This window comes from Mustela putorius, unplaced genomic scaffold (genome assembly GCF_011764305.1).
Source record: "Mustela putorius furo isolate JIRA1106 unplaced genomic scaffold, ASM1176430v1.1 tig00003834_pilon_pilon_pilon, whole genome shotgun sequence".
NCBI lineage: Eukaryota > Metazoa > Chordata > Mammalia > Carnivora > Mustelidae > Mustela > Mustela putorius.
The window spans coordinates 136,641,853-136,667,519 of record NW_025421987.1 but is presented as its reverse complement, the minus strand read 5'-3'; the positions used below and the strand labels follow the sequence as shown (position 1 = coordinate 136,667,519).

The window sequence follows — 25,667 nt, the reverse complement described above, 5'->3', positions numbered from 1 at the left end:
TGGTCGTGGGACAGTATAGCTGGTGTGTATGTACTGACTTCTAGCATGATGTTGCCCTGGTCTGTGTAGTCATAGAGATTCTTCCTGGTCTCAAATATTGGTGAAACCATGGGCCTTTCTCCCCACTCAATTCCTCCTGGCCTCAAGCACTGACTTGCTGCCATGTCCTCTACATAGTCCCCTGGCCAGCAGTCTACTCCCATCTCTTGCCGAAAGCCTATCATGGCAGGCCTATGGCTATTGACTTCATGTACAACTCTCATGAAAACTGAAAAATTTGAGAGGCTCTCTCTGTCTTTAGCCTCTTAAGTCATCCTGCCTGTGCAGTATTTCCCAGGCCTTCCCAGTGCAGCTCCCTTTTAGAAAAATCCAGAATTTGAGCAAGAATACCCTCTTTGTACCCCCATGTTCCCTTCAATTTACTGGGTCCCAAGTCCATTCTCCAAACCCAAAGAGGCTGAATCAAGATACACATCTCGTGGCTCTGATGTTCTCTGTCTGTCTCTCTCTCTCTCTCTTTTCTTTTTTTCTGACAACTCCCTAGGTACAAGTGGGGTGATCTTTTATCCTTTCCTCTTCCTATCTGAACCTCTCTTTGCAGGACTTTAATCTTGTTTTAAATGTCAGAGGCTGATAGTGATTCTTTCCGTTGTGTTGTTTCTGTGCTAATGCCTTCCCTAATGCAAACAAATGGACATCTCAAGCCAACTGGGACTAAGGTCATGTACTCTTCAAGGCAAAAGACAAAAATATTTTCAAATATAACCTTCATTGCATTAGTCCGTATGGTGGTTGTTGAACAACAAATATCATAAAAATATTCAACAGGTGACAGAGCCGTCAACACTCATAGCTTTATCTTTGAATGTGATCTGGAGAAAGAAAAGAGAAATTGTCCTGTCCCCTATGCCCCACCTGCAAAAATCCAATGATAATGTGAAGAACTTGGATGAAAAGAATTTTGGATGCTTTTGGTTATACTTTGAGTTGGGGGAACTTGGTTGCAGTCCATTTTTGTGTCTGTTATACAGTTTGACTATTCATTCACTCATCCATCCATCCATCCATCCATCCATCCACCCAAACATTCATTCAATGTGTATTGAGAATCTGCATGTCACAAAGTATACTAGGCCCTAGGAATTCAAGAGTGACAGGACACAAGCGTAGACCAAATACAACAGTGAGCTCTAATAGGAAGGACGTTATCATTCATCAAGAGTTGGTAGTCAGTCACCTGTGCCTGATGGGATTCTGCCCCTTCTCCAGTGGCCTCATCTCCAGTCTGGCTCCCTCCAGTTTTGTGTCCATATAGACATCCTAGACAGTCTCTCAAAAAAGACATGCATTCATGCCGTTCCCCTCTCTTACAACCCTTTTATGATTCTCCATTGAGTAGAAGAAAAAGTCTAACCCTCATGTCACATGTCCTCCCTATTGCATGGTACCAGTCAAGCTCCTCTAGGGGAAACTGAAAGAGGGTTTCCCTGGAGGAGCCATGGCTGTTCAGGACCCTGAGTAGTTAATGCTACTGCTGAGAAACACTTTGGTCTTCCAGATAAGGCAGTTAAGATGGATTATACTTTTCTCCAGTAATTGTTTTCTTTTCTTGTTTAAAAAATCCCTAACAGGAAGATCTACAGCCAGGGTTTGAGGAGAAACCAGAAAACTATCTTTTCTTCGTGGCTTTTATCATCTTTGGTTCATTCTTTACTCTGAATCTTTTTATTGGTGTTATTATTGACAACTTCAACCAACAGCAGAAAAAGATAAGTATGGGGGTTCCCTGATTAGGTATTTTTACCTCTCTTTTCCAAAGGGAACACAGTTTTAATGGATGGAACACAGTTCTAACCTAGATTATTGTGCAAAATAACCTTATCATCTACATGGGAACAAAGTCACCTGGAGAAGATTCTTGAAGATATGCCTGGAAAGAGACTGAGAACAGCTGGGTTTTATTAAATCATTGTTTTTACTTTCCATTCTACCCTTTTAAATGGAGGGCATTGTTAAACCCAACAGAAAGACAAGTACCAGGATTAGTATTTATGACACTAGAGTCATATTTTAGTAACCTTTCAAGTATACCTTGTTATCCAGGATAAAAAGAAAAATTGTCTTCTTCCAGCAAACTTGTGTTCTGGCTTCCAACGGATTTATTGAACTTGGAAAGAAGATGTTTGAGAAAGCAGTGGGCTTTTTTTTAGGGAGTTTTTTTTCTTCATTCATTGTAAAAGCATACTTATTTTTTTCTGATTCTGTATTTCATAGGGGATTTATAGTAAATGTGGAAACAAAGAAAGATTAAAAAAGATTTTAATCACCCGTAAGGTGACCACAAAATGGTAACAATTTTAGATTAAGCTTCATCATTTTGACATACTCTCTTACAGTTACTCTCACTAAATATGTATGTATTCCTTGTACATGATTGAGATTACATGATACTTTTAATTTTGTAGTTTTCACCCTTCCCCATTAGTTATGAGTCCGTGTGATGAAGTCATCTTTGTTATAAGAATTTTTAGGGCTAAATTGCATCCTATATTTTGGATAAATAATAATTTTTTTTATTACTTTTTTTTATTTTTTAATTTTTAATTTTTAATTTTTTTATAAACATATATTTTTATCCCCAGGGGTACAGGTCTGTGAATCACCAGGTTTACACACTTCACAGCACTCACCAAAGCACATACCCTCCCCAATGTCCATAATCCCACCCCCTTCTCCCAAACCCCCTCCCCCCGGCAACCCTCAGTTTGTTTTGTGAGATTAAGAGTCACTTATGGTTTGTCTCCCTCCCATACCATCTTGTTTCATTTATTCTTCTCCTACCCACTTAAGCCCCCATGTTGCATCACCACTTCCTCATATCAGGGAGATCATATGATAGTTGTCTTTCTCTGCTTGACTTATTTCGCTAAGCATGATACGATCTAGTTCCATCCATGTTGTTGCAAGTGGCAAGATTTCATTTCTTTTGATGGCTGCATAGTATTCCATTGTGTATATATACCACCTCTTCTTGATCCATTCATCTGTTGATGGACATCTAGGTTCTTTCCATAGTTTGGCTATTGTGGACATTGCTGCTATAAACATTCGGGTGCATGTGTCCCTTTGGATCACTACATTTGTATCTTTAGGGTAAATACCCAATAGTGCAATTGCTGGGTCATAGGGCAGTTCTATTTTCAACATTTTGAGGAACCTCCATGCTGTTTTCCAGAGTGGCTGCACCAGCTTGCATTCCCACCAACAGTGTAGGAGGGTTCCCCTTTCTCCGCATCCTCGCCAGCATCTGTCATTTCCTGACTTGTTGATTTTTTAGCCATTCTGACTGGTGTGAGGTGATATCTCATTGTGGTTTTGATTTGTATTTCCCTGATGCCGAGTGATATGGAGCACTTTTTCATGTGTCTGTTCGCCATCTGGATGTCTTCTTTGCAGAAATGTCTGTTCATGTCTTCTGCCCATTTCTTGATTGGATTATTTGTTCTTTGGGTGTTGAGTTTGCTGAGTTCTTTATAGATTCTGGACACTAGTCCTTTATCTGATATGTCGTTTGCAAATATCTTCTCCCATTCTGTCAGTTGTCTTTTGATTTTGTTAACTGTTTCCTTTGCTGTGCAAAAGCTTTTGATCTTGATGAAATCCCAGTAGTTCATTTTTTCCCTTGCTTCCCTTGCCTTTTGCGTTGTTCCTAGGAAGATGTTGCTGCGGCAGAGGTCGAAGAGGTTGCTGCCCGTGTTCTCCTCAAGGATTTTGATGGATTCCTTTCGTACATTGAGGTCCTTCATCCATTTTGAGTCTATTTTTGTGTGTGGTGTAAGGAAATGGTCCAATTTCATTTTTCTGCATGTGGCTGTCCAATTTTCCCAGCACCATTTATTGAAAAGGCTGTCTTTTTTCCATTGGACATTCTTTCCTGCTTTGTCGAAGATTAGATGACCATAGATTTGAGGGTCTATTTCTGGGCTCTCTATTCTGTTCCATTGATCTATGTGTCTGTTTTTGTGCCAGTACCATGCTGTCTTGATGATGACAGCTTTGTAATAGAGCTTGAAGTCCGGAATTGTGATGCCACCAACGTTGGCTTTCTTTTTCAATAACCCTTTGGCTATTCGAGGTCTTTTCTGGTTCCATATGAATTTTAGAATTATTTTTTCCATTTCTTTGAAAAAGATGGATGGTACTTTGATAGGAATTGCATTAAATGTGTAGATTGCTTTAGGTAGCATAGACATTTTCACAATATTTATTCTTCCAATCCAGGAGCATGGAACATTTTTCCATTTCTTTGTGTCTTCCTCAATTTCTTTCATGAGTACTTTATAGTTTTCTGAGTATAGATTCTGTGTCTCTTTGGTTAGGTTTATTCCTAGGTATCTTATGGTTTTGGATGCAATTGTAAATGGGATTGACTCCTTAATATCTCTTTCTTCTGACTTGCTGTTGGTGTAGAGAAATGCAACTGATTTCTGTGCATTGATTTTATATCCTGACACTTTACTGAATTCCTGTATAAGTTCTAGCAGTTTTGGAGTGGAGTCTTTTGGGTTTTCCACATATAGTATCATATCATCTGCGAAGAGTGATAATTTGACTTCTTCTTTGCCGATTCGGATGCCTTTAATTTCCTTTTGTTGTCTGATTGCTGAGGCTAGGACCTCTAGTACTATGTTGAATAGCAGTGGTGATAATGGACATCCCTGCCGTGTTCCTGACCTTAGCGGAAAAGCTTTCAGTTTTTCTCCATTGAGAATGATATTTGCGGTGGGTTTTTCATAGACGGCTTTGATGATATTGAGGTATGTGCCCTCTATCCCTACACTTTGAAGAGTTTTGATCAGGAAGGGATGTTGTACTTTGTCAAATGCTTTTTCAGCATCTATTGAGAGTATCATATGGTTCTTGTTCTTTCTTTTATTGATGTGTTGTATCACATTGACTGATTTGCGGATGTTGAACCAACCTTGCAGCCCTGGAATAAATCCCACTTGGTCGTGGTGAATAATCTTTTTAATGTACTGTTGAATCCTATTGGCTAGTATTTTGTTGAGTATTTTCGCATCTGTGTTCATCAAGGATATCGGTCTATAGCTCTCTTTTTTGGTGGGATCCTTGTCTGGTTTTGGGATCAAGGTGATGCTGGCCTCATAAAATGAGTTTGGAAGTTTTCCTTCCATTTCTATTTTTTGGAACAGTTTCAGGAGAATAGGAATTAGTTCTTCTTTAAATGTTTGGTAGAATTCCCCTGGGAAGCCATCTGGCCCTGGGCTTTTGTTTGTTTGGAGATTTTTAATGACTGTTTCAATCTCCTTACTGGTTATGGGTCTGTTCAGGCTTTCTATTTCTTCCTGGTTCAGTTGTGGTAGTTTATATGTTTCTAGGAATGCATCCATTTCTTCCAGATTGTCAAATTTATTGCCGTAGAGTTGCTCATAGTATGTTCTTATAATAGTTTGTATTTCTTTGGTGTTAGTTGTGATCTCTCCTCTTTCATTCATGATTTTATTTATTTGGGTCCTTTCTCTTTTCTTTTTGATAAGTCGGGCCAGGGGTTTATCAATTTTATTAATTCTTTCAAAGAACCAGCTCCTAGTTTCGTTGATTTGTTCTATTGTTTTTTTTGGTTTCTATTTCATTGATTTCTGCTCTGATCTTTATGATTTCTCTTCTCCTGCTGGGCTTAGGGTTTCTTTCTTGTTCTTTCTCCAGCTCCTTTAGGTGTAGGGTTAGGTTGTGTACCTGAGACCTTTCTTGTTTCTTGAGAAAGGCTTGTACCGCTATATATTTTCCTCTCAGGACTGCCTTTGTTGTGTCCCACAGATTTTGAACCGTTGTATTTTCATTATCATTTGTTTCCATGATTTTTTTCAATTCTTCTTTAATTTCCCGGTTGACCCATTCATTCTTTAGAAGGATACTGTTTAGTCTCCATGTATTTGGGTTCTTTCCAAACTTCCTTTTGTGGTTGAGTTCTAGCTTTAGAGCATTGTGGTCTGAAAATATGCAGGGAATGATCCCAATCTTTTGATACCGGTTGAGTCCTGATTTAGGACCGAGGATGTGATCTATTCTGGAGAATGTTCCATGTGCACTAGAGAAGAATGTGTATTCTGTTGCTTTGGGATGAAATATTCTGAATATATCTGTGATGTCCATCTGGTCCAGTGTGTCATTTAAGGCCTTTATTTCCTTGCTGATCTTTTGCTTGGATGACCTGTCCATTTCAGTGAGGGGAGTGTTAAAGTCCCCTACTATCATTGTATTATTGTTGATGTGTTTCTTTGATTTTGTTATTAATTGGTTTATATAGTTGGCTGCTCCCACATTGGGGGCATAGATATTTAAAATTGTTAAATCTTCTTGTTGGACAGACCCTTTGAGTATGATATAGTGTCCTTCCTCATCTCTTATTATAGTCTTTGGCTTAAAATCTAATTGATCTGATATAAGGATTGCCACGCCTGCTTTCTTCTGATGTCCATTAGCATGGTAAGTTCTTTTCCACCCCCTCACTTTAAATCTGGAGGTGTCTTCGGGCTTAAAATGAGTTTCTTGGAGGCAACATATAGATGGGTTTTGTTTTTTTTTATCCATTCTGATACCCTGTGTCTTTTGACAGGGGCATTTAGCCCATTCACATTCAGGGTAACTATTGAGAGATATGAATTTAGTGCCATTGTATTGCCTGTAAGGTGACTGTTACTGTATATGGTCTCTGTTCCTTTCTGATCTACCACTTGTAGGCTCTCTCTTTGCTTAGAGGACCCCTTTCAATATTTCCTGTAGAGCTGGTTTGGTATTTGCAAATTCTTTCAGTTGTTGTTTGTCCTGGAAGCTTTTAATCTCTCCTTCTATTTTCAATGATAGCCTAGCTGGATATAGTATTCTTGGCTGCATGTTTTTCTCGTTTAGTGCTCTGAAAATATCATGCCAGCTCTTTCTGGCCTGCCAGGTCTCTGTGGATAAGTCAGCTGCCAATCTAATATTTTTACCATTGTATGTTACAGACTTCTTTTCCCGGGCTGCTTTCAGGATTTTCTCTTTGTCGTTGAGACTTGTAAATTTTACTATTAGGTGACGGGGTGTGGGCCTATTCTTATTGATTTTGAGGGGCATTCTCTGAACCTCCTGAATTTTGATGCTCGTTCCCTTTGCCATATTGTGGAAATTCTCCCCAATAATTCTCTCCAGTATACCTTCTGCTCCCCTCTCACTTTCTTCTTCTTCTGGAATCCCAATTATTCTAATGTTGTTTCGTCTTATGGTGTCACTTATCTCTCGAATTCTCCCCTCGTGGTCCAGTAGCTGTTTGTCCCTCTTTTGCTCAGCTTCTTTATTCTCTGTCATTTGGTCTTCTAGATCACTAATTCTTTCTTCTGCCTCATTTATCCTAGCAGTTAGAGCCTCCATTTTATTTATCTAAATCATTCCCTTCTTTTTGGACATTTAGATCATTTCCAAATTCCTTGCTCTTCTAAAACAATCATGAACATGCTTGAAATTCTCTCTGTATCTGTGGTTATTTCCTTAGGATAGGTTTCTAGAATTTGAGGCATTAAAGATAAATATCGTCAAATAACCTTTCAGAAATGCTGTGCTAGGTACTCTCCTTTTGCAAGATGTAAATATGCCTGTTTGCTCTGTTCTCAACATTCTTAGTTTTATAATTTTAATGATCTTCTCCAGCTTGATGGTAAAAGTGTTATCTCATTGTTTTAAATTCATTTATTTGGTCATTTGTGAGGTTATACACTTTTTTCACAGATTGATAGCTGTAAGTATTTCTCCCCTTGTCTCTTTTTTTAAAGTTGAGATTGTCATCTTTTTCTTATGTTTTCAAATATTAAGTCTAATTTGTGACTTCTTATATTTCTATAATAACATTTTAATTTATAGACATTAGGGTTTTTAATGGAGTCAGATTCCATTGCTGCTGTCATTTGGAAGTGTGCTCTGTAGAGTCACCTCTGTAATATGTAGCTTGATTGCAATCAGTCCCTGCAATTTGGATGTCAGGCCTTCTGATTTTCGATGGAAGTTTACATTTGAAATCACTGTTTTGATCAGGCTGTGGCACTTGGTTTTGTTTTGCTTTACTTTTCATTACAGAAAATCTCCATCATGCACAAGAGTATACTAAAATGAACCTACAAGACCCATCACCCAACACGTTTATTGACTTAAGAGCATCTTCATGGCACCTATGCCCTTATCCAATCCTGCCACCAGATTTTTTTTTAAGAGAACAATTGACATTACACTGTTTTACCCACAGATATTTCAAAACATATCTCTTTTTAAAGGTAACCACAATTCCATTACCACACCTAAAAAATTTAACACGAATTCTCTAGATTTGTCAAATATCAGGTCAACATTCAAATTTCCTTGAGTCTTTCATTTTCTTAAAATATTTATACATTTATTCATTCTTTGATCAATTGATATTCTTTTTAAGTCAGGATTAAAATCCGGTCCTCCCATTTGACAAATTCCTTGCTCTCTGGAATGACAAGATACTCCAAGTTAAATCATACCACTTTTGTGCCAGATCAAGAATCAGCTGTTTCTCTAAGGGGTTCTGCTTTTGGGGGAGGTGGTATTCCAAGATCACACCCTGAAATGCTCATTGTCTTTGCTTCAATGCTTTTTGGACAGAGCTACTTCAAATTTATGACTTCAAAGAAATGTATATGAAAATATGAATACTGGTCATTCAAGTTCAGATCTACAAGATTTTCACTTAACTTCTTCTCTAATAATGATCTGTATCTCCTCTTTTCCACACTGAGAAAATTAATTCTCATGGGCACAAGAAATAATAGAATTAAAATTTTTCATAATTACTCCTTTTTGTCTTATCCCCCAACACACACATAGGACAGTATCAGAATAATAATATTAATATGTACTACCATGAGGAAAGTAATTACTGAAGACACTTGCATCTGCCAGGCATCCTGAAATGACCTGGTTAACTTCTAAGGATGCATTTTTTTTTAAATCACAAAATTAATTTTACTGTGGTACAATATATATAACATGAAATTTGCCACCTTAAACATTTTTTGTATACATTTCAATGATAGTAAATACATTCATAATGTTATCCAATGATCACCACTATCAATCCCCATAATTCTTTTCATCTTGTAAAACTGAAACCCTATACTTATTAGACAATAATTCCCCATTTTCTTTCCCACTTGGCAGCCACCATTCTACTTCTGTTGCTATGAATTTGACTGTTCTAAGGACCTCCTATAAGTGGAATCATATAGTATTTGTTTTTTTGTGATCGAGTTATTTCACTTAGCATAATGTCCTCAAGTTTCACCCATGTTGTTGCATATTTTTAAATTTCCTTCCTTACCACATTTTGCTCATACATTCATCTGTTGATGGACACTTGGTTTGCTTCCACATTTTAGCTATTGTGACTAAAGCTCTTGTGAACATGAGCGTGCAAATATGTTTGAAACCCTGATTTCAATTCTTTCAGATATACATCTAGAAGTATAATTGCTGGATCATATGGTAATACTATTTTTCAAATTTTTTAGGAACTACTGTACTGTATTCCATAGAAGCTACCATTTTACATTCCCATCAACAGTGTAATTCTGATTCTCTTCATGCTCATTAATGCTTGTCTTCTCTTTTTCTGATAGTAGCCATCCTAATGGATGTGAGGTGGTATCTCATTTTGGTTTTTATTTGTATTTCCCTAATAACTAGTGATGTTGAGTGTTTTTATGTGCTTGTTGGCTATCAGTTTATCTTTTTTAGAGAGATGTCTACTCAAGTCCTTTGTCAATTTTTGAATCAGATTGTTTTATTTATTTGTTTGTTTATTTATTTATTTAGACTATAACTGACACATAATATTAATTTCAGATGTATGCATAGTGATTTGACAAGTTTATATGTTATGGTAGGTTCATCGCAAGTGTAGTTACCATCTGTCACCATGCAACACTATTACACTATCACTGATGATATTTTTTATACTTTTTAAAGAGATTTTATTTATTTATTTGACAGACAGAGATCTCAAGTAGGCAGAGAGGCAGGCAGAGAGAGAGAGAGAGAGAGGAGGAAGCAGGCTCCCTGTGGAGCAGAGAGCTCAATGTAGGGCTCAATCCCAGGACCCTGGGGTCATGACCTGAGCCGAAGGCAGAGGCTTTAACCCTCTGAGCCACCCAGGCACCCCTATACTGTGCCTTTTGTTCCCATGACTTATTCATTCCATGACTGGAAGACTATACCTCCCTCACCGCTTCATCCCTTTTACCCATCCCCCACCTCCTTCCCCTCTGGCAACTGTCTGTTGTTCTCTGTATTTATAGGTCTGGTTCTGCTTTTTGTCTGTTTATTTATTTGTTTTTAGATCCACATATGAGTGAAATATGGTATGTGTCTTTTTCAGCCTGACTTATTTCATTTAACATAATACCCTCTAGGTCCATCCATGTCTCAAATGAAATTAATTAATCCTTTTTATGGTTGCATAATATTCTTCTGTGAGTATATGTGTGTACATGTGTGCACATGTACATGTGCATGCACATGTGCACACACATGTATACCACATATTCCTTACCCAATCATCCATCAGTGGACACTTCTTTCATGTTGTAGCTATGATAAATGAGGCTAACTATAAAGGGGCACATGTATCTTTTCAGATTAGTGTTTTCATTTTCTTTGGGTAAATGCCCAGTAAAAGAATTATTGGATCGTATGAAGAACTTCCATATTGTTTTCCACAGTGACTGAATCATTCTGCATTCCTACTAATAGTGCATTCTCCATGTTCTTGCCAACACTTGCTGTTTTTTGTGGTTTTGATTTTAGCCATTCTGGCAGGTGTGAGGTGACATCTCATTACAGTTTTGATTTGTATTTCCCTGATGATTAGTGATGTTGAACACCTTTTCATGTATCTGTATCTTCAGGTCCTCTGCCCATTTTTAAATTAGATTGTTGAATTGTATACATTATATATTTTGGATATTTACCTCTTACTGGATATATCATTCGCAAATATCTTCTCCCATTTAGTAAGTTGCCTTTTGTTTTGTTGATCATTTCCTTCGCTATGCAAAAAGTTTTTATTTTGATGTAGTCCTGATAACTTATTTTTGCTTTTGTTTCTCTTACCTCAGGAGACATATCTGGAGAAATGTTGACAAAATCCCATACTCATTCATGATAAAACTCTTACCAAAGTGAGTTTAAAGGGAATAGAACTCAACATAATAAAGGCCATATATGAAAAATCCATAGCTAATATCATACTCATACATTCATCTAGGAAAAAACTGAGAGCCTTTCCTCCAAGATCAGGGACAAGAGAAGGATGTTCACTCTTGGCACTTTTATTCAACACAGTACTGGAAGTCCTAGCCACAACAATCAGACAAGAAAAATAAAAGAGTCATCCATTTTGTTAAAGAAGAATTTACACCATCATTATTTTCAGATGACATGATACTATACACACAAAATCCTAAAGACTCCACCAAATACTACTAGAAGTAATAAAGGAGTTCAGTAAAGCTGTAGGACACAAAATTAATATGCAGAAATTGGTAGCATTTCTGTACACTAACAATGAAGTAGCAGAAACTACTCAAACAATTCCGTTTACAATTGCACTTAAAAGAATAAAATACCTAGGACTAAATTTAGCCAAAGAGGTGGAAGACCTATACCCTGAAAACAAAAACACCAATGAAAGAAATTGAAGATGACACAAACAAATGGAAAGATATTCTATGCTTGTAGATTAGAAGGCTTAAAATTGTTTAAATGTCCATACTACCCAAAGCAATCTATAGATTCAATGCAATCCCTACAAAAATACCAGCAACATTTTTCACCAAGCTAGAATAAATAACACTAAAATTTGTATGGAAACACAAAAGACCCTGAATAATCAAAGCAATCTTCAGAAAAGAAGAACAAAGCTGGAGGAATCATAGTTCCAGATTTTAAGATACGCTTCAAGCCTGTAATAATCAAAACAGTATGGTACTGGCACGAGAATAGACACATAAGTCAATGGAACAGAATAGAGAGGCCACAAACAAACTCATATAGTGAAATAATCTATGACAAAGGAGGTGAGAATATGTAATTGGTAAAGAACAGTGTCTTCAATAAATGGTTCTGGGGCGCCTGGGTGGCTCAGTGGGTTAAGCCGCTGCCTTCGGCTCAGGTCATGATCTCAGAGTCCTGGGATCGAGTCCCGCATCGGGCTCTCTGCTCAGCAGAGAGCCTGCTTCCCTCTCTCTCTCTCTGCCTGCCTCTCCATCTACTTGTGATTTCTCTCTGTCAAATAAATAAATAAAATCTTTAAAAAAAAAAAAAAAAAAAAAAAAAAAAATAAAATAAATGGTTCTGGGAAAACTAGATAACTGCATGTAAAAGAATGAAACTGAACCATTTTCTAACACCATATACAAAAATAATCTAAAAATGGATTTAAGACCTAAGTGTGAAACCTGAAACCATAAACATTCTAGAAGAGAACACAGGTAGTAATTTCTCTGACACTGGCTGTTTGGGTTTTTTGTTGGTGTTAAATTTTAAGAGTTTTCCATATATTCTGATTAATCCCTTATCAGATATATGATATATAGATATGTTTCCCCATTCTGTGGATTGCCTTTTTCCTTCATTGATAGTATCTTTTGATGCACATAATTTAAAAATTTTCATGAAGTCCAATTTATCTATTTTTTCTTTTGTTATCTATGCCTTTGGTGTTATATGAAAGAGATCATTGCCAGATCTAGTGTTGTGAAGTTTTGCTCTATGTTTTCTTCTGAGTTTTATTGTTTTAGAGCTTACGTTTATGTCTTTCATGTATTTTGAGCTATTTTTTTTTGTGTATGATGTTAAGTAAGAATTTAACTTTATTCTTTTGCATGTGGATATCCAGTTTCCTAGCACCATTGTTGAAAAGACTGTCTGTCCTAGGGCTGAATATTTTTGGTCTAAATGGTAGTGGTGAAAATTCAAACCCCACACTGTTATCAAGGCAGGCCTCGGTTCACAGATTGTCAGGAAAGACTGGGTTTTTACCCATAGGCCAGACTAAGACAGTTTCCTTCCTGTCTTCCACTGCCTATTGACCGATTCTGTTTTCTTCTTCACCCTTTCATTGATAGCACTTAAGAAGGAGTCTCAGATTCATGTGGGACCTTGGCATAAGCCCACAGACTTTTCCTCATGATTCCGTTGTAGTTATTAAGGCCCAAGATTCTAGTTTTCACAGAGATTAGCAAATGCTCTTAGGCCAACAGTGGCTTCAGGATAATTTACTACTCTTTGATCACTGTTGATTTTCAGACCCTCGAGATCTTCCTTACTTTTGTGCAAGTTTAGCTGTACATTTTAAAAGAATTCTGTTCTAATTTACCCAGCATTTCTAGATATTTTACTTCCTCCTAAAATTTTCAGAAATGAAAATTCTTATTCATATATCTTTGTTCTTGTTCAATAATGAAAACATTTAAAGCTCTCTAGGTTTTTTTTTTTTTTTTCATAAGAGTGGGTCTGGAAAATTTTATGAAATTTTATTAAAAGATATATGCTTTAATTCATTTATTTAGGAGAATTTTAATTGCCATTTGGTCAGATTTTGTTTAAATTTTTATTACTAATATCTATTTTTCTTGCATTGTGATTTGATTTATGTAACCTAAAATATAGTTTTTTAAAGGTATAGTGGGTGTTTGCAAAGAGTGTGTAATCTTTGTTCATATTCTAAAAACTAATATATAGCTGGTAAAAGTTACATTTTTTCTCTTTTCTTTAATTTAAATCTTATTTCAGCCCTCCTATAGAGAGTCCAGTCTCTTTGCTTCCAATTGGAATTTTAGGAGTTGTTGATAGAATGTAATATAACTTTGAAACTACTTCTGAAAGTTCAGATCTTGTTTCCAAAAAACTTTTAATAATAATTAGCTCTCATCTTCTCCATATACTTAGGTGGCGAAGACATTTTTATGACAGAAGAACAGAAGAAATACTATAATGCAATGAAAAAATTAGGATCCAAAAAACCTCAAAAGCCCATTCCAAGACCTCTGGTGAGAGCAATTGATTCATTCTAAATACATAGATCCATTAAGTGGTCTTGAGCTCAGATGTTTGCAGTGCTGTTCTTTATTCTTTAAGTTTATAGACACTATCTAAGAAATCAACAAAGACCCAGACACACTGATGTCTGGCTCAAGTCCTTAGGAAAATTAGACATTTGAATTCAATAACAAGAACTTGAGCAACACCTTTCATTTGCTTTCTGGTGAGCACACAATAGGTGCTTAGTATATACTCATTGTAATGATATAAACTTAATAGTTTGTTTTAACTAAATTTTTTTCTTATTTTTAAAGTCCTACAATATAGTTAACATACAGTAGAATATTAGTTTCAGGTGTATAATGTAGTGATTCATTCAGCACTTCCATACATAACCCCGTACTCATCATGACAGGTGCACTCCTCAATCCTCCCCCAACCACCTCCCTTCTGGTAACCATCAGTTCTCTATAGTTAAGATCTATCTCTTGGTTTGCCTCTCTCTCCACCCCCTTTGTTCATTTGTTTTGTTTCTTAAGTTCCCTATATGAGTGAAATCATATGCCATTTGCCTTTCTTTGACTTATTTCACTTAGCATTATTCTCTCTAGCTCCATCCACATCATTGCAAATGGCAAAATATCATCCTTTTTTATGGTTGAATAATATTCCATCTTATAACTACCACAGCTTCTGTACCCATTCATCAGTTGATGGACACTTGGGCCTTTTCCATAACTTGGCTATTGTAGATAATGTTGATGTATATATCGCAGTGAATATATCCCTCTGGATTAGTATTTTTGTATTATTTGGGTAAATACCCAGTAGTGTGACTGTTGGATCTTAAGGTAGTTCTATTTTTGAGTTTTTGAGGAAACTCCATACTGTTTTTTCCACCAGTTTGCATTCCCACCAACAGTATATGCATGGTCCTTTTTCTCCACATCCTCACCCACACCCGCTGTTTCTTAAGTTGTTGATTTTAGCCATTCTGACAGGTGTGAGGTAATATCTCATTATAGTTTTGACAAAATATTGACCAATTAAAAATGTATTTATAATATCTTTTACCAACTTTTCTGGTGTGAAGTCTTAAGTCATGCATACTGGCTTCCACTTCACCAGTATTTATGATAAAAGTTCTATATCAGGAGTTGACCCAAAAAAAGGGTCAGATAGTAAACATTGCAGGCTTTGCAGGCCACATGGTCTCTGCTGCCACTGTTCAGCTCTGCCATGTAACACAAAAGCAGCCATAGATAGTACAGAACAAATGTGCATGGTTGTGTTCTAGTGCAACTTGATTTATAGTCACTAAACTTGGATTTCTTTAATTTTCACATGTCAAAATTTTATTTTCCTTTTGAGTTTTTTCCCAGACATTAGAAAATGTAAAACCCATTCTGAACTCACAAATTATACAAAAAACCAGTAGTGGGCCAGATCTGGCCTACAGGATATAGTTGGCTGACCCTTACTCTCAATGAATCTTGCTTATCAAGTGCTCCAAAGCTGCTTCGTGTTGTGGTCTAATAGAAGAGCTAGAACTTGATCACATCAGATTATAAAGTAATACACTAGGCATAGTTGGTAGCTCTAACAGGTAATTTTGAAGGTTTTCAAGGCAGGAAGGGTCAGTGGGGAAGTTCGGGATAGCAGTATGGAAGAGGAGCTTGATATCCAAAGCATGTATAGGCTTTAGAGATTTTCATTTGAACATGAGACCCCAAATTATCAAAGGTATGTTTAATCTACTGCTATTCCCAAAACTCAGAAAAGAGCCTACAGTGTATTCTCAGTAATTATTAGTTGAATGAAAGAGTATGTTTTAGGGTACACACAGAGTCCATCCCACTAGGACTGAATATTTGTGTTGCAGTAAAAATATCTGGGAATGTTTACTTTAGAACAAGTTTGCAGATAAATAGTCTTGAATGCAATATTTGTTTATTCCAAAAGAACATATTTATAATAAAATCATTGTAGAAGGAAAAAAGAAATATTTGGGAATGTTAGGACAAAGTGTTTAGAATTTAAACAATGAAGAATTTTTTTACCAAGAGGTTAATTATGCAACTATATTTGGAGAGCTCTTATTTGAATTTGAGCCAACAAAAAAAAGACAAAGAATTTTTATTTACATGTGCAACCACTGACTTAATACCAGTTGGTCCTAGATTTGAAATTAACTAAGAGAATCATGAGACACAATAGGCTCCCACATATTTACCCATTTATTTCATAATATGAACCAAGCAAGGCAGCACATAGCCAAAGAGAAGTTGCAATGACATAGCTGCAGCTTCTAGGTCTCTCCCCCGCCCTGAGCATGCTAAGCTGCAAGGGAAGAGCTTCATGAGGGCAAAGACTACATTACTCGAAGCAAGCCTCCAACTCCATGCTTTAACTATGTCTTCTGGCATGTTCATCACGTGGTTCATCCGGGAATAGGTGTCATGCTGTAGTCCTCCCTGTGTAGCTACAGCTTACTAGTCAGGGCTTCACAAGGAGGAATTCCAACAAGCAGGTATCATCTCCCCAGTTAATGCATCACATTTACCTTAACTTCTATATTCCAGGGAGCAGTGTTGCATGAGATAAACACATATTCCAGATGTCCCTGAGTTTAAGACTTTTAAATCAGCTGTTAGCCCTTAACTCACAACTTTAGCTCCCCACAGACGTTTTTAAATCTCTAAAATCTAAATATGATTTTTGACCTTTGGAAAAAATGAATAGCAGTTACATGGGGACAGAGGGAATCTAGCTGTTCTAACCTGAGCAGTGATGTATTTTATTTTTAACAGTAGAGGAAGGGATCTGGAACCATTTCTGATTCTTTCTGAACCATCCACAGGGGGGGCTTCATTACTGATTTAAAAATGATACTGGGTAGAATTCACTGTATATTCTCTTTTTTTTTTACATTTTTACATTTATATTTTACATTTACATTTTTATTATGTAATTTTTTTCTTTTATTTATTTTCAGCATAACAGTATTCATTATTTTGCACCACACCCAGTGCTCCATGCAATCCGTGCCCTCTATAATACCCACCACCTGGTTCCCCCAACCTCCCCCGCTTCTTCAAAACCCTCAGATTGTTTTTCAGAGTCTATAGTCTCTCATGGTTCACCTCCCCTTCCAATTTTCCCCAACTCCCTTCTCCTCTCTAACTCCCCATGTCCTCCCTGCTATTTGTTATGTAATGTTATTTTTTATATAGTGTTATGTTAGTCACCATGCAGTATATCACTAGTTTTTGATCTAGTGTTCCAAGATTCATTGCTCACTGTACATTCTAAAGTGATACCCAATGTTTTTTTTGATATCTATCAGTTTAGGGAACTTGTATTCTTGATCTCCTCTGTTTCTCTAAATATTAAACTATCAGGCCTAGGCTTACTCTCCCTCACTGTTATTCTTGCCACTCACTGTGATTTCCTGGAAAGCACCCTTAAAAGTATCTTCTTCAGGTCCTTTCTGACTTCCTAGATGCATTCTCACACAGCAAATGCAATTGACTTGCAAGTTTCTTCTCCAGATTCCTCGATAAAAGTTTTAATGATTGTGGAACAAAATTTGAAAAACACAAACTTAAATGTAGTAGCCCTCCAGTGCTGTCCCTACCCTCTCTCATTGCTTTTGCTCTCACTTACTGATACCGTCCTTCTCATGGTTTTAATTCATGTCGGTATTGGTGCCATTGAACTCCACATCTGCATTCCAGCTCTGCACCTGAGCTCCAAACCCATACCTTTACCTGCCCAAGGCCCTCGGATTCCCCACTGGCCCCTCGAACTCAGTGTTCTCGGGGCAGATCTTAATCGTGTTCCTCTGAAATGCCTCATTCTCTGTTCTCTTAAAAGGCTCTACTAGCCAGAAACTGTAGCCTCAGGCCATCATTTTCCCATAGTCACCTCCACTCAAACAGTCTATGACTTCCGCATCTACTTCCATATTAGCTTTTAAATCTAAATGTTTACATCTCTCTCCACTATTATCACCACAAACCAACATCATCTTTCACCCAATTACCATTACAGATAGCTGGCATTCTAAAAGTGATTCTCAGGAGTTTAGGCATTTTCTAAATAGACTACTGTATATGTATATTTTGATTAGAGGATAATATAATATAAAATACCTTAATGTATACGTATATTGTAAAATAATCAATTAATAGTCAAGAATGCCATACAATATTAGTGTCTGAGTTTGTGTTTAAGAATAATTTTCTACTAAGTAAGTGAAGTAGTGCTTCATAGCTGTTAAATTATAGAAAATACAGTGAGACGGCTGAGTTATTTCACTGTACATGGTAGATTAGGCATGCGAACTTGAGCTAGGGCCTGTACCAGAGCAATTAGCATATACTTACTTTGTGAGCAGTATGACTATCTATGTACCAACCAATATGTAAGTTCACCATCAATAATAACATGAAATAATCAATTTTTCTGTTTTTAGTAATCATTACAGCACAGTCCCATTTATCTAGCATTATTTTCAAGTGAATGGGATTTAGAAAATTGGCATTTAAGAACTGCTTGAATACAGAGTTTTGGTTAAGTATACTTAGGCCTCATTATTCTGAATTAACAAATGGAGGCTTGGGGATGTTAATTCCATTTTGTCCAACATAATTACATGAGTAGGAATTCTCAGCATTAATATTATTGAAGCTCAAATAAAGAAACAGATGAAATATAGAAACCGAAGTTCATCTTTTTATTATTAAATCCAACTCGAGTTGTTTTATTTCAGCAAAACATCATCCATCATATCAAAGTTACGTCATTACCAAACATTTTTTTCTTTTAAAATGGAATTAAAGCTATAAGCCTACAACTTCAAAACACTTACGTAACTGAATTTAAATGAAAATGTAAACACAAGAATTTCTTGTTGTTTAAAAAGGGTATGCATTTTTCAAGAAACTGCTTCAATTGTAAGAGAGGACAAATTCTGTTGTTATGTGCCTTTTTTATGTATGTGATTTCATTCTGACAATGCAAAATGATCTAAGATTCTTGTTTTCTTTTCCCTCTCAGAATAAATGCCAGGGTCTCGTGTTTGATGTAGTCACAAGCCAGGTCTTTGACATCATCATCATCATCCTCATTTTGCTCAACATGCTTTGCATGATGGCTGAATCAGATGACCAGTCCATGGCCACGAAAGTCATCCTTGAACGTCTCAACCTGGCCTTTGTGGTCATCTTTACAATTGAGTGTCTTGTCAAAATCTTTGCTTTGAGGCAATACTACTTCACCATTGGCTGGAATTTATTTGATTGTGTGATCGTGGTTCTTTCTATTGTTAGTAAGTAATATCAGAAGCCTGAGGGGCTTTAATCTGAGAGCTAGAAGTAAATCTTAGCATTTGGAAGTATGTCCAAACTATCCACAAAGCAACAAATTAGGTTTAATGTGGTTTCAGGAAAAAAAAAAAAAAAGACAGGTGTACTGCTGCCATTCTCTACTGGGAAGTTGCTAGGAGATACAGCGCAATTTTCATTCCTTTGACTGTTTACATAACTGAAACAGAGAGTTAAATAACTGTGTGGATCCATTTATTCAATGGACAAAATTAAGATGACCTTAAAGTGTCTATGGGGATATCTGGGATATCCATAACTGAGTCAGAGTTCTACCTTTCCTGTGCAACTATAAGCTCTCATGAATGTCTTTAGTCTTAAGGATTTGATGCTTAGTTCCCATGGTTTTCCTTAGTTCAGAATCCATGCGGCTATCAGATCACAGTTATTGCACCCCTGTGACACTGCTAGGCATTCTCTCACCTCTTATTCAGGACCTCCATGGCCCAGCCTAGACTGTGCTTCAAGAGTGTGTCATGAGGACAAGCAGTGCTTGCTTTTTATTCTGTATTCCATGTTAACTTAAACCACAGCATGAACTATGCTTATCTCAACTGCTTGGACCCCATTCACCAACCAGTCTTACTCCGTAATCACTATATTTTTCTTAACATAGGCAGGATTAACTATAAGATTTGTGGAAGAAGAATAGAGAAAAAAAGGATTGTTTCCATTTACGTTTTTATAACACACACGCTCACATACTCCAACTTTGAAATTAAATTCTTCATGGCTAAGCCATGAGAGTTTACACCTTGGGTTTTGCAGTTTTTTGGTTTTTTTTTTAAATAATTGTGTGCAACCACTCAGGGGCCATTCTTATAGTTCAAAAAGCAATGGAAGAAAAAAAAGCAATGGAGACAATGAAAACTGATTTCACAAGTGGAAGCTTTTGTACTATTTCAGAAAGGATGTGCTAAACAGATATGTGAGATCAAAATATTTTGTTCCTATCACTACAGCAGCAATGCAGATGTTTCCAAGAACAAGAAAATGGTACAGCTCATAGTCTGTTCTGGTTCCTAAGCCATGAATTCGATGTAGATAAAGTTTAGCAATAGATCCTTCCACACACCTCCAGTGAAACAGATTGTTAAACTTTATCAGTCAATTATAATTTCAAGTACTGGTGAAACTGACAGCAGTATTAAGCTCAGAAAATGATAGTAGAGTGACTCTGGCACAGCCCTCTGAGAACTTGAAGAACTCCTTCCTCCAATATGCAGAGAGCAACTCATTTATTCTACCACTTACTGAACTCCTTCCAGGCAGTGCCAGCCATCATGCAGGTTGTGGAAATATTTCTTGTTTCTGTCCTTTGAACAACTGCTAGGCAATTGCAGTTACACAGCAGAGCACTGTATAGTATTTTGCTCCAGTGGATGAGGAAAATCCAAACCTTGAGCCAAGTCCTACTCACTAACGTAGGCAGCATTTTATATGCCTTTGCCAGTAGATCTGCCACCCAACACTAAGCCTCTACACTTTCCCAAGCTCTTTACTAAGCTTTTTAGAGAAATACAAAATGAGTGTGAGTCAAAGTGAATCCTTCTCTAGGAGTTAACAGTGTAGTTTAACTATTAAGTATTAAAGTATTGAGTTTATGTTTTAAGTACTTAAAGAGTCAGAAAAAGAGAAATTAACTGCACACCAAATCCCATGGTACACAGAAAAACTGAGCTCAGATAACAAATAGATTACTGTGGGTTCCATTAGTCAAAGAAATACTAGTGAAGGAGGTAGCCTTAAAGGGTGGATCTCCTCCAAGTGTTGTTAAGTTGGAACTGAATAAATTCCACACCTCACTACTGTTGGCTGCCCAATTAACATGTGAATTTGACTTCATGGGCACTGTTGTGAATTAGTTCTCTTAGTCATTAGGTGATAGCCAACAATTCTGGCTGCCCATCTCCCGTAATGCCTTTGAGGACCCCCCCACCCCCACCCAGAGGAAGAGCAAGGCCATGTCTACACAAGACAGACATGTTCCAACCATTCTATAATGTTTGGGCCAAAATGTGAATTGTTTCAAATCTTTTATCATTTGCTTACAGGATAGGCAATGAGAGAACAGGATGACATTTTAGGCCAAATATTTAGCTGTTTGCAGAAACCTCTGCTCGAGATCCTATTTTTGGAGGTGTCTACAACAATAAGGAAAGTATCTCCAACTTAGTCCCTTAAGCCTTCTGAGTGGACCTCAGGAGTCCTTTCTCAGGATGAGCATATTGATAAATATGAGAGCTCTGCGGCAGCTTCCGCATAGAGTTGAGCATCCCCAAAACACCATCTCCCTCCAGCCCTGCCCTGTCCTTGTCTATAGCAAGCTGTGTTCAAATTCCCCTATACAAATAAAAACCTCCCTTTTTAAGGAGTTTTGGGGTTAGACATTCCACAATTTCCGCTGGCAGCTCAGGCTCAAGCCAACCATCAATCAGTGTCAGAAGTTTCTCCTTCCATTAATTAACCTGAAGGACTATATAGTTAGTTTATCTGCTTTCCATTCTTTGTATCCAGTAAATATGGAAAACTATTACATTTGTTATCCCATCAGTGACTTTCAACACCCAACACAGATAACACACTTCAAGTGTATGAGATAGGTCACAAAATAGCCTTTCATAAATGGCATTTTCTTTCCTTTCCTTGGGTGTCTCCAATATGATAGACATCTTATTTTATCTGAAGTCCCATCTAAAGTTGTATGGTGCTTGGAAATTATTTTCTAAGTTAAGGCACAGATAGACATTTTCACTGATATTGTTAAAGAAATTTCTTAATTTGTGCAGCATATAGATTATAAAGTACTGATTAAAAATTGATCCCAGTAAGAGTTCAAGGCAGGAGAGGCAGGCTGGATCTGAAAGCAGGGTGCCTACTGGAAATTAATTGCTCTATCTCCTTCTCCTAAGGTGCAATGATTTCTGCCTTGGAGGACCAGCAGCACATTCCTTTCCCTCCAACACTCTTCAGGATTGTCCGCTTGGCTCGGATTGGTCGGATCCTGAGACTTGTTCGCGCCGCACGAGGAATTAGGACTCTCCTTTTCGCTCTGATGATGTCTCTTCCTTCTCTGTTCAACATTGGCCTTCTACTTTTTCTGGTTATGTTTATTTATGCCATTTTTGGCATGAGCTATTTTTGCAGAGTGAAGGAGGAACATGGAATTGATGACATATTCAACTTTAAAACTTTTGTTGGCAGCATACTGTGTCTCTTCCAGATCACCACCTCAGCAGGCTGGGATGCTCTCCTGAAGCCCATGCTGCAATCAAAGGATTCGGGAACCCCCAGCTTAGACAACCGTTACTTCCATGCCATAGCCATCACCTACTTTGTTAGTTACATCATCATCTCCTTTCTCATTGTTGTCAACATGTACATTGCTGTGATTTTAGAGAACTTCAACATAGCCACTGAAGAAAGTGAGGACCCTTTGGGTGAAGATGACTTTGAGATATTCTATGAAGTCTGGGAAAAGTTTGACCCAGAAGCAACACAGTTCATCAAATATTCTGCCCTTTCTGACTTTGCTGATGCCCTTCCTGAGCCTTTACGGGTGGCAAAGCCTAATAAATTTCAGTTTCTCATGATGGACTTGCCCATGGTAAGTGGAGATCGTCTCCACTGCCTGGATATACTCTTCGCATTCACCACTAGGGTACTTGGTGACTCCGATGGCCTGGACAGCATGAAAGTGATGATGGAGGAGAAGTTCATGGAAGCCAACCCTTCCAAGAAGTTATATGAACCCATACTCACCACCACCAAGAGGAAGGAAGAGGAAAGATGTGCTGCTATTATTCAAAAAGCCTTTCGAAAATACAGGCTGAGGATGTCCATGAGTGCCTTGGGAGACAGGCCCTGTTCACAACTCCACACACTCTGCAATGGAGACCTGTCCGCCTCTGGGGCTGAGGGCAAGGTCCACTATGACTAAGCCTCTACTTCCACTCCTACCTCACAGCCTCATCACCTGGCCTCTGGCGTCTGAGCTCCAGAGGTCCACAGCTCAGTGTGTGAATAAGCAATCGACTCCCCAAACTGACCATCCCATTTTTTTCTGCCTAAAAGAAATGGTATTTCAAGTGTTTATTTCAAACGGATCTTACAGGGTTAGAAAATAAGGCTGCCTCACTATGAATCACTGGTACTGTTTTCTCAAGGAGAAAGACACCAGAAGGGCTGTAGAGGACACAACAATGTTAGGATTGAAACACAGTTTAGGTTACATTAAAAAAAAAAAAAAAAAAGAAGAAGAAGAAACAAAAAAACTTGTTAAAAATTTAAATAGTGTTTTTCCATATTGTTTCTAGGTACATTGTTTAATACCTTTGCTCAATGTTTTCCCCAATGCACATATGTGGCTTATCACATGTAACTCTCTTGCATGCTGAGTAAAAATTCAAAACTTGCTAATAAATAAATAGCTTCTTACAGATATTTTTACCAACATTAGTATTTTGGGTGTATTTCAAACAAAAGGCATGATCTTGGCTTGTCATTTATCACCCTTTCACCAGCTACAATCTCCGTTATATACATTTGGAAAAAAATAAATACATGAGACTTTCAGTTTATATTTTCATTCAGATGGTACATTCATTCAGATGTATTTCATTCAGACAGTACCTTTCTTTCAAAAAATCTTCTTTGGTGGCTGCATAAGTAGCCATTCAAAAGTGGTGCTTTGCTTTGGAATTAAGATGGGAGCCCATCATATGGGGATAAGTGTGTAACAACTGGCTCTCCAGAAAAAAAAAAAAAAGTGCCACAATTTGTAACATGCATCGATTTCTATGGTGAATACTTCCATCAGGACTGAGTTCAGGCTACCACCATGATATTCCTGAATGTGAAGTTGGGAAGAGATGCCCAGTTAGTTCTTGTGAGCTGGCCCTAGCTGGTTCCAGCCCACCACGGGCTGGAACCAGTAAGAAAGCCTCACTTAAAAGATCTGTGGTGGCCACCTTGGACTGAGAGAGCACCTTCTTAGCTACACCTGGACCTTGTGGTTGGAGATCCAGAGAATGTACTGGTTAGCCAGCGACCTTAGCTTGATGACCCTTTCAATTCTGGCTGAATGTTTGCGTGAAATGCAGTCCAGAGAACAACCCAGGCCTATCAAAAGACCTAGGACTTCCCTAAAAACTGGAGATTCCCAGAGACCAAAGAAAACATCAGGCCTGGCAAGAGGCTGCACTGGAGGTGGAGAACCTACATCATGATAATTGTAGTGTGGAGGAAAACTCTGTGCGAACCAGTCCCGCGGATAGGCTGGAGGGGCTGCATGCCATCAGGAGCCCAACGTCTGAGCTCTGAGCCTCGGAGCCTCTGACCTGCTCCTCTTTGCCCAGCACTGGGTGCTCTGGTGCACTGAACCGGTGGTTATTTTCAGTGTGTATTCATGTCCAGTCCAGGATTTGAATTTTTATGAGTTTTGTAGGCAGCCTTATGCTCTGGAGCATTGGCAAAATAACAATACTGTCATTATCTAATCATATTCAATACCTAATTTTTACTTAGTGGTTGCTGTGCCTTGGGCACCGGCGGAGCATTTGTCATGAATAATCTCAGTTGTACCTCACAGTAACCCAGTGAACATGCGGTCACTCACCTGGTGGAACCTGAGCCTTTGTGCTGGGGAAGAGGAATGGGTGGTCCCAGAGCCAAGAAACCTTTGAGACAGGGCCATCAGGGCTCTCCAGCAGGGCTGCAAGGGCCTTGTAAAAATGACCAGTTCCAAAGTCATGACCAGTTCCACCTGAGGCACTTTGGATGACTGATGAGTTCCCTAAAAGATGCCTCTGATTATGAACACTGAATGTTTTACAGATGCCTACCAAGTTTTCTAAGCAAAGCGGCTGGCCATCATTCTAATAGGGATACCTTCCAGCTGGAGGCAGGGGAGGCTCTGGAAGGATACAGTCTTGCCCATCCCAGGTTAAAGTTTAGGGGCCTGGGTGTGATCTGTTCTGTGCAGAAGCTTTGTCTCTCCCATACACACCTGTGCATCCCCAGATGGTCCCTTTTTGCTTTTTTGCTGAGACTGGGCTCCCAAAGCCAGCTCTCAGGGAGAGCACAGGATCCTCTTAGCTTTAGCAAGAAACTGAGCCACACTTCCTTCACTAGATGGCAGCAAATCCTCAACATGCTCTTTTCTGCGTA

General features: G+C 37.9%; 1 protein-coding gene across 4 annotated transcripts in view; it reads left to right on the top strand.

Moving 5' to 3' along the window:
- The window catches only part of SCN11A (sodium voltage-gated channel alpha subunit 11), a 109,975-nt gene extending 85,893 nt beyond the window's left edge, over positions 1-24,082 (top strand). For all 4 annotated transcript variants that reach the window (XM_045089156.1, XM_045089158.1, XM_045089157.1 and 1 more), the window contains 4 exons: positions 1,632-1,769; positions 14,016-14,120; positions 19,174-19,444; positions 22,412-24,082. In XM_045089156.1, the coding sequence (XP_044945091.1) occupies positions 1,632-1,769; positions 14,016-14,120; positions 19,174-19,444; positions 22,412-23,439 (1,542 nt within the window). In that variant the 3' untranslated portion in view covers positions 23,440-24,082. The remainder of the gene's footprint in view (positions 1-1,631; positions 1,770-14,015; positions 14,121-19,173; positions 19,445-22,411) is intronic.
- The last annotated feature ends 1,585 nt before the right edge of the window (positions 24,083-25,667 follow it).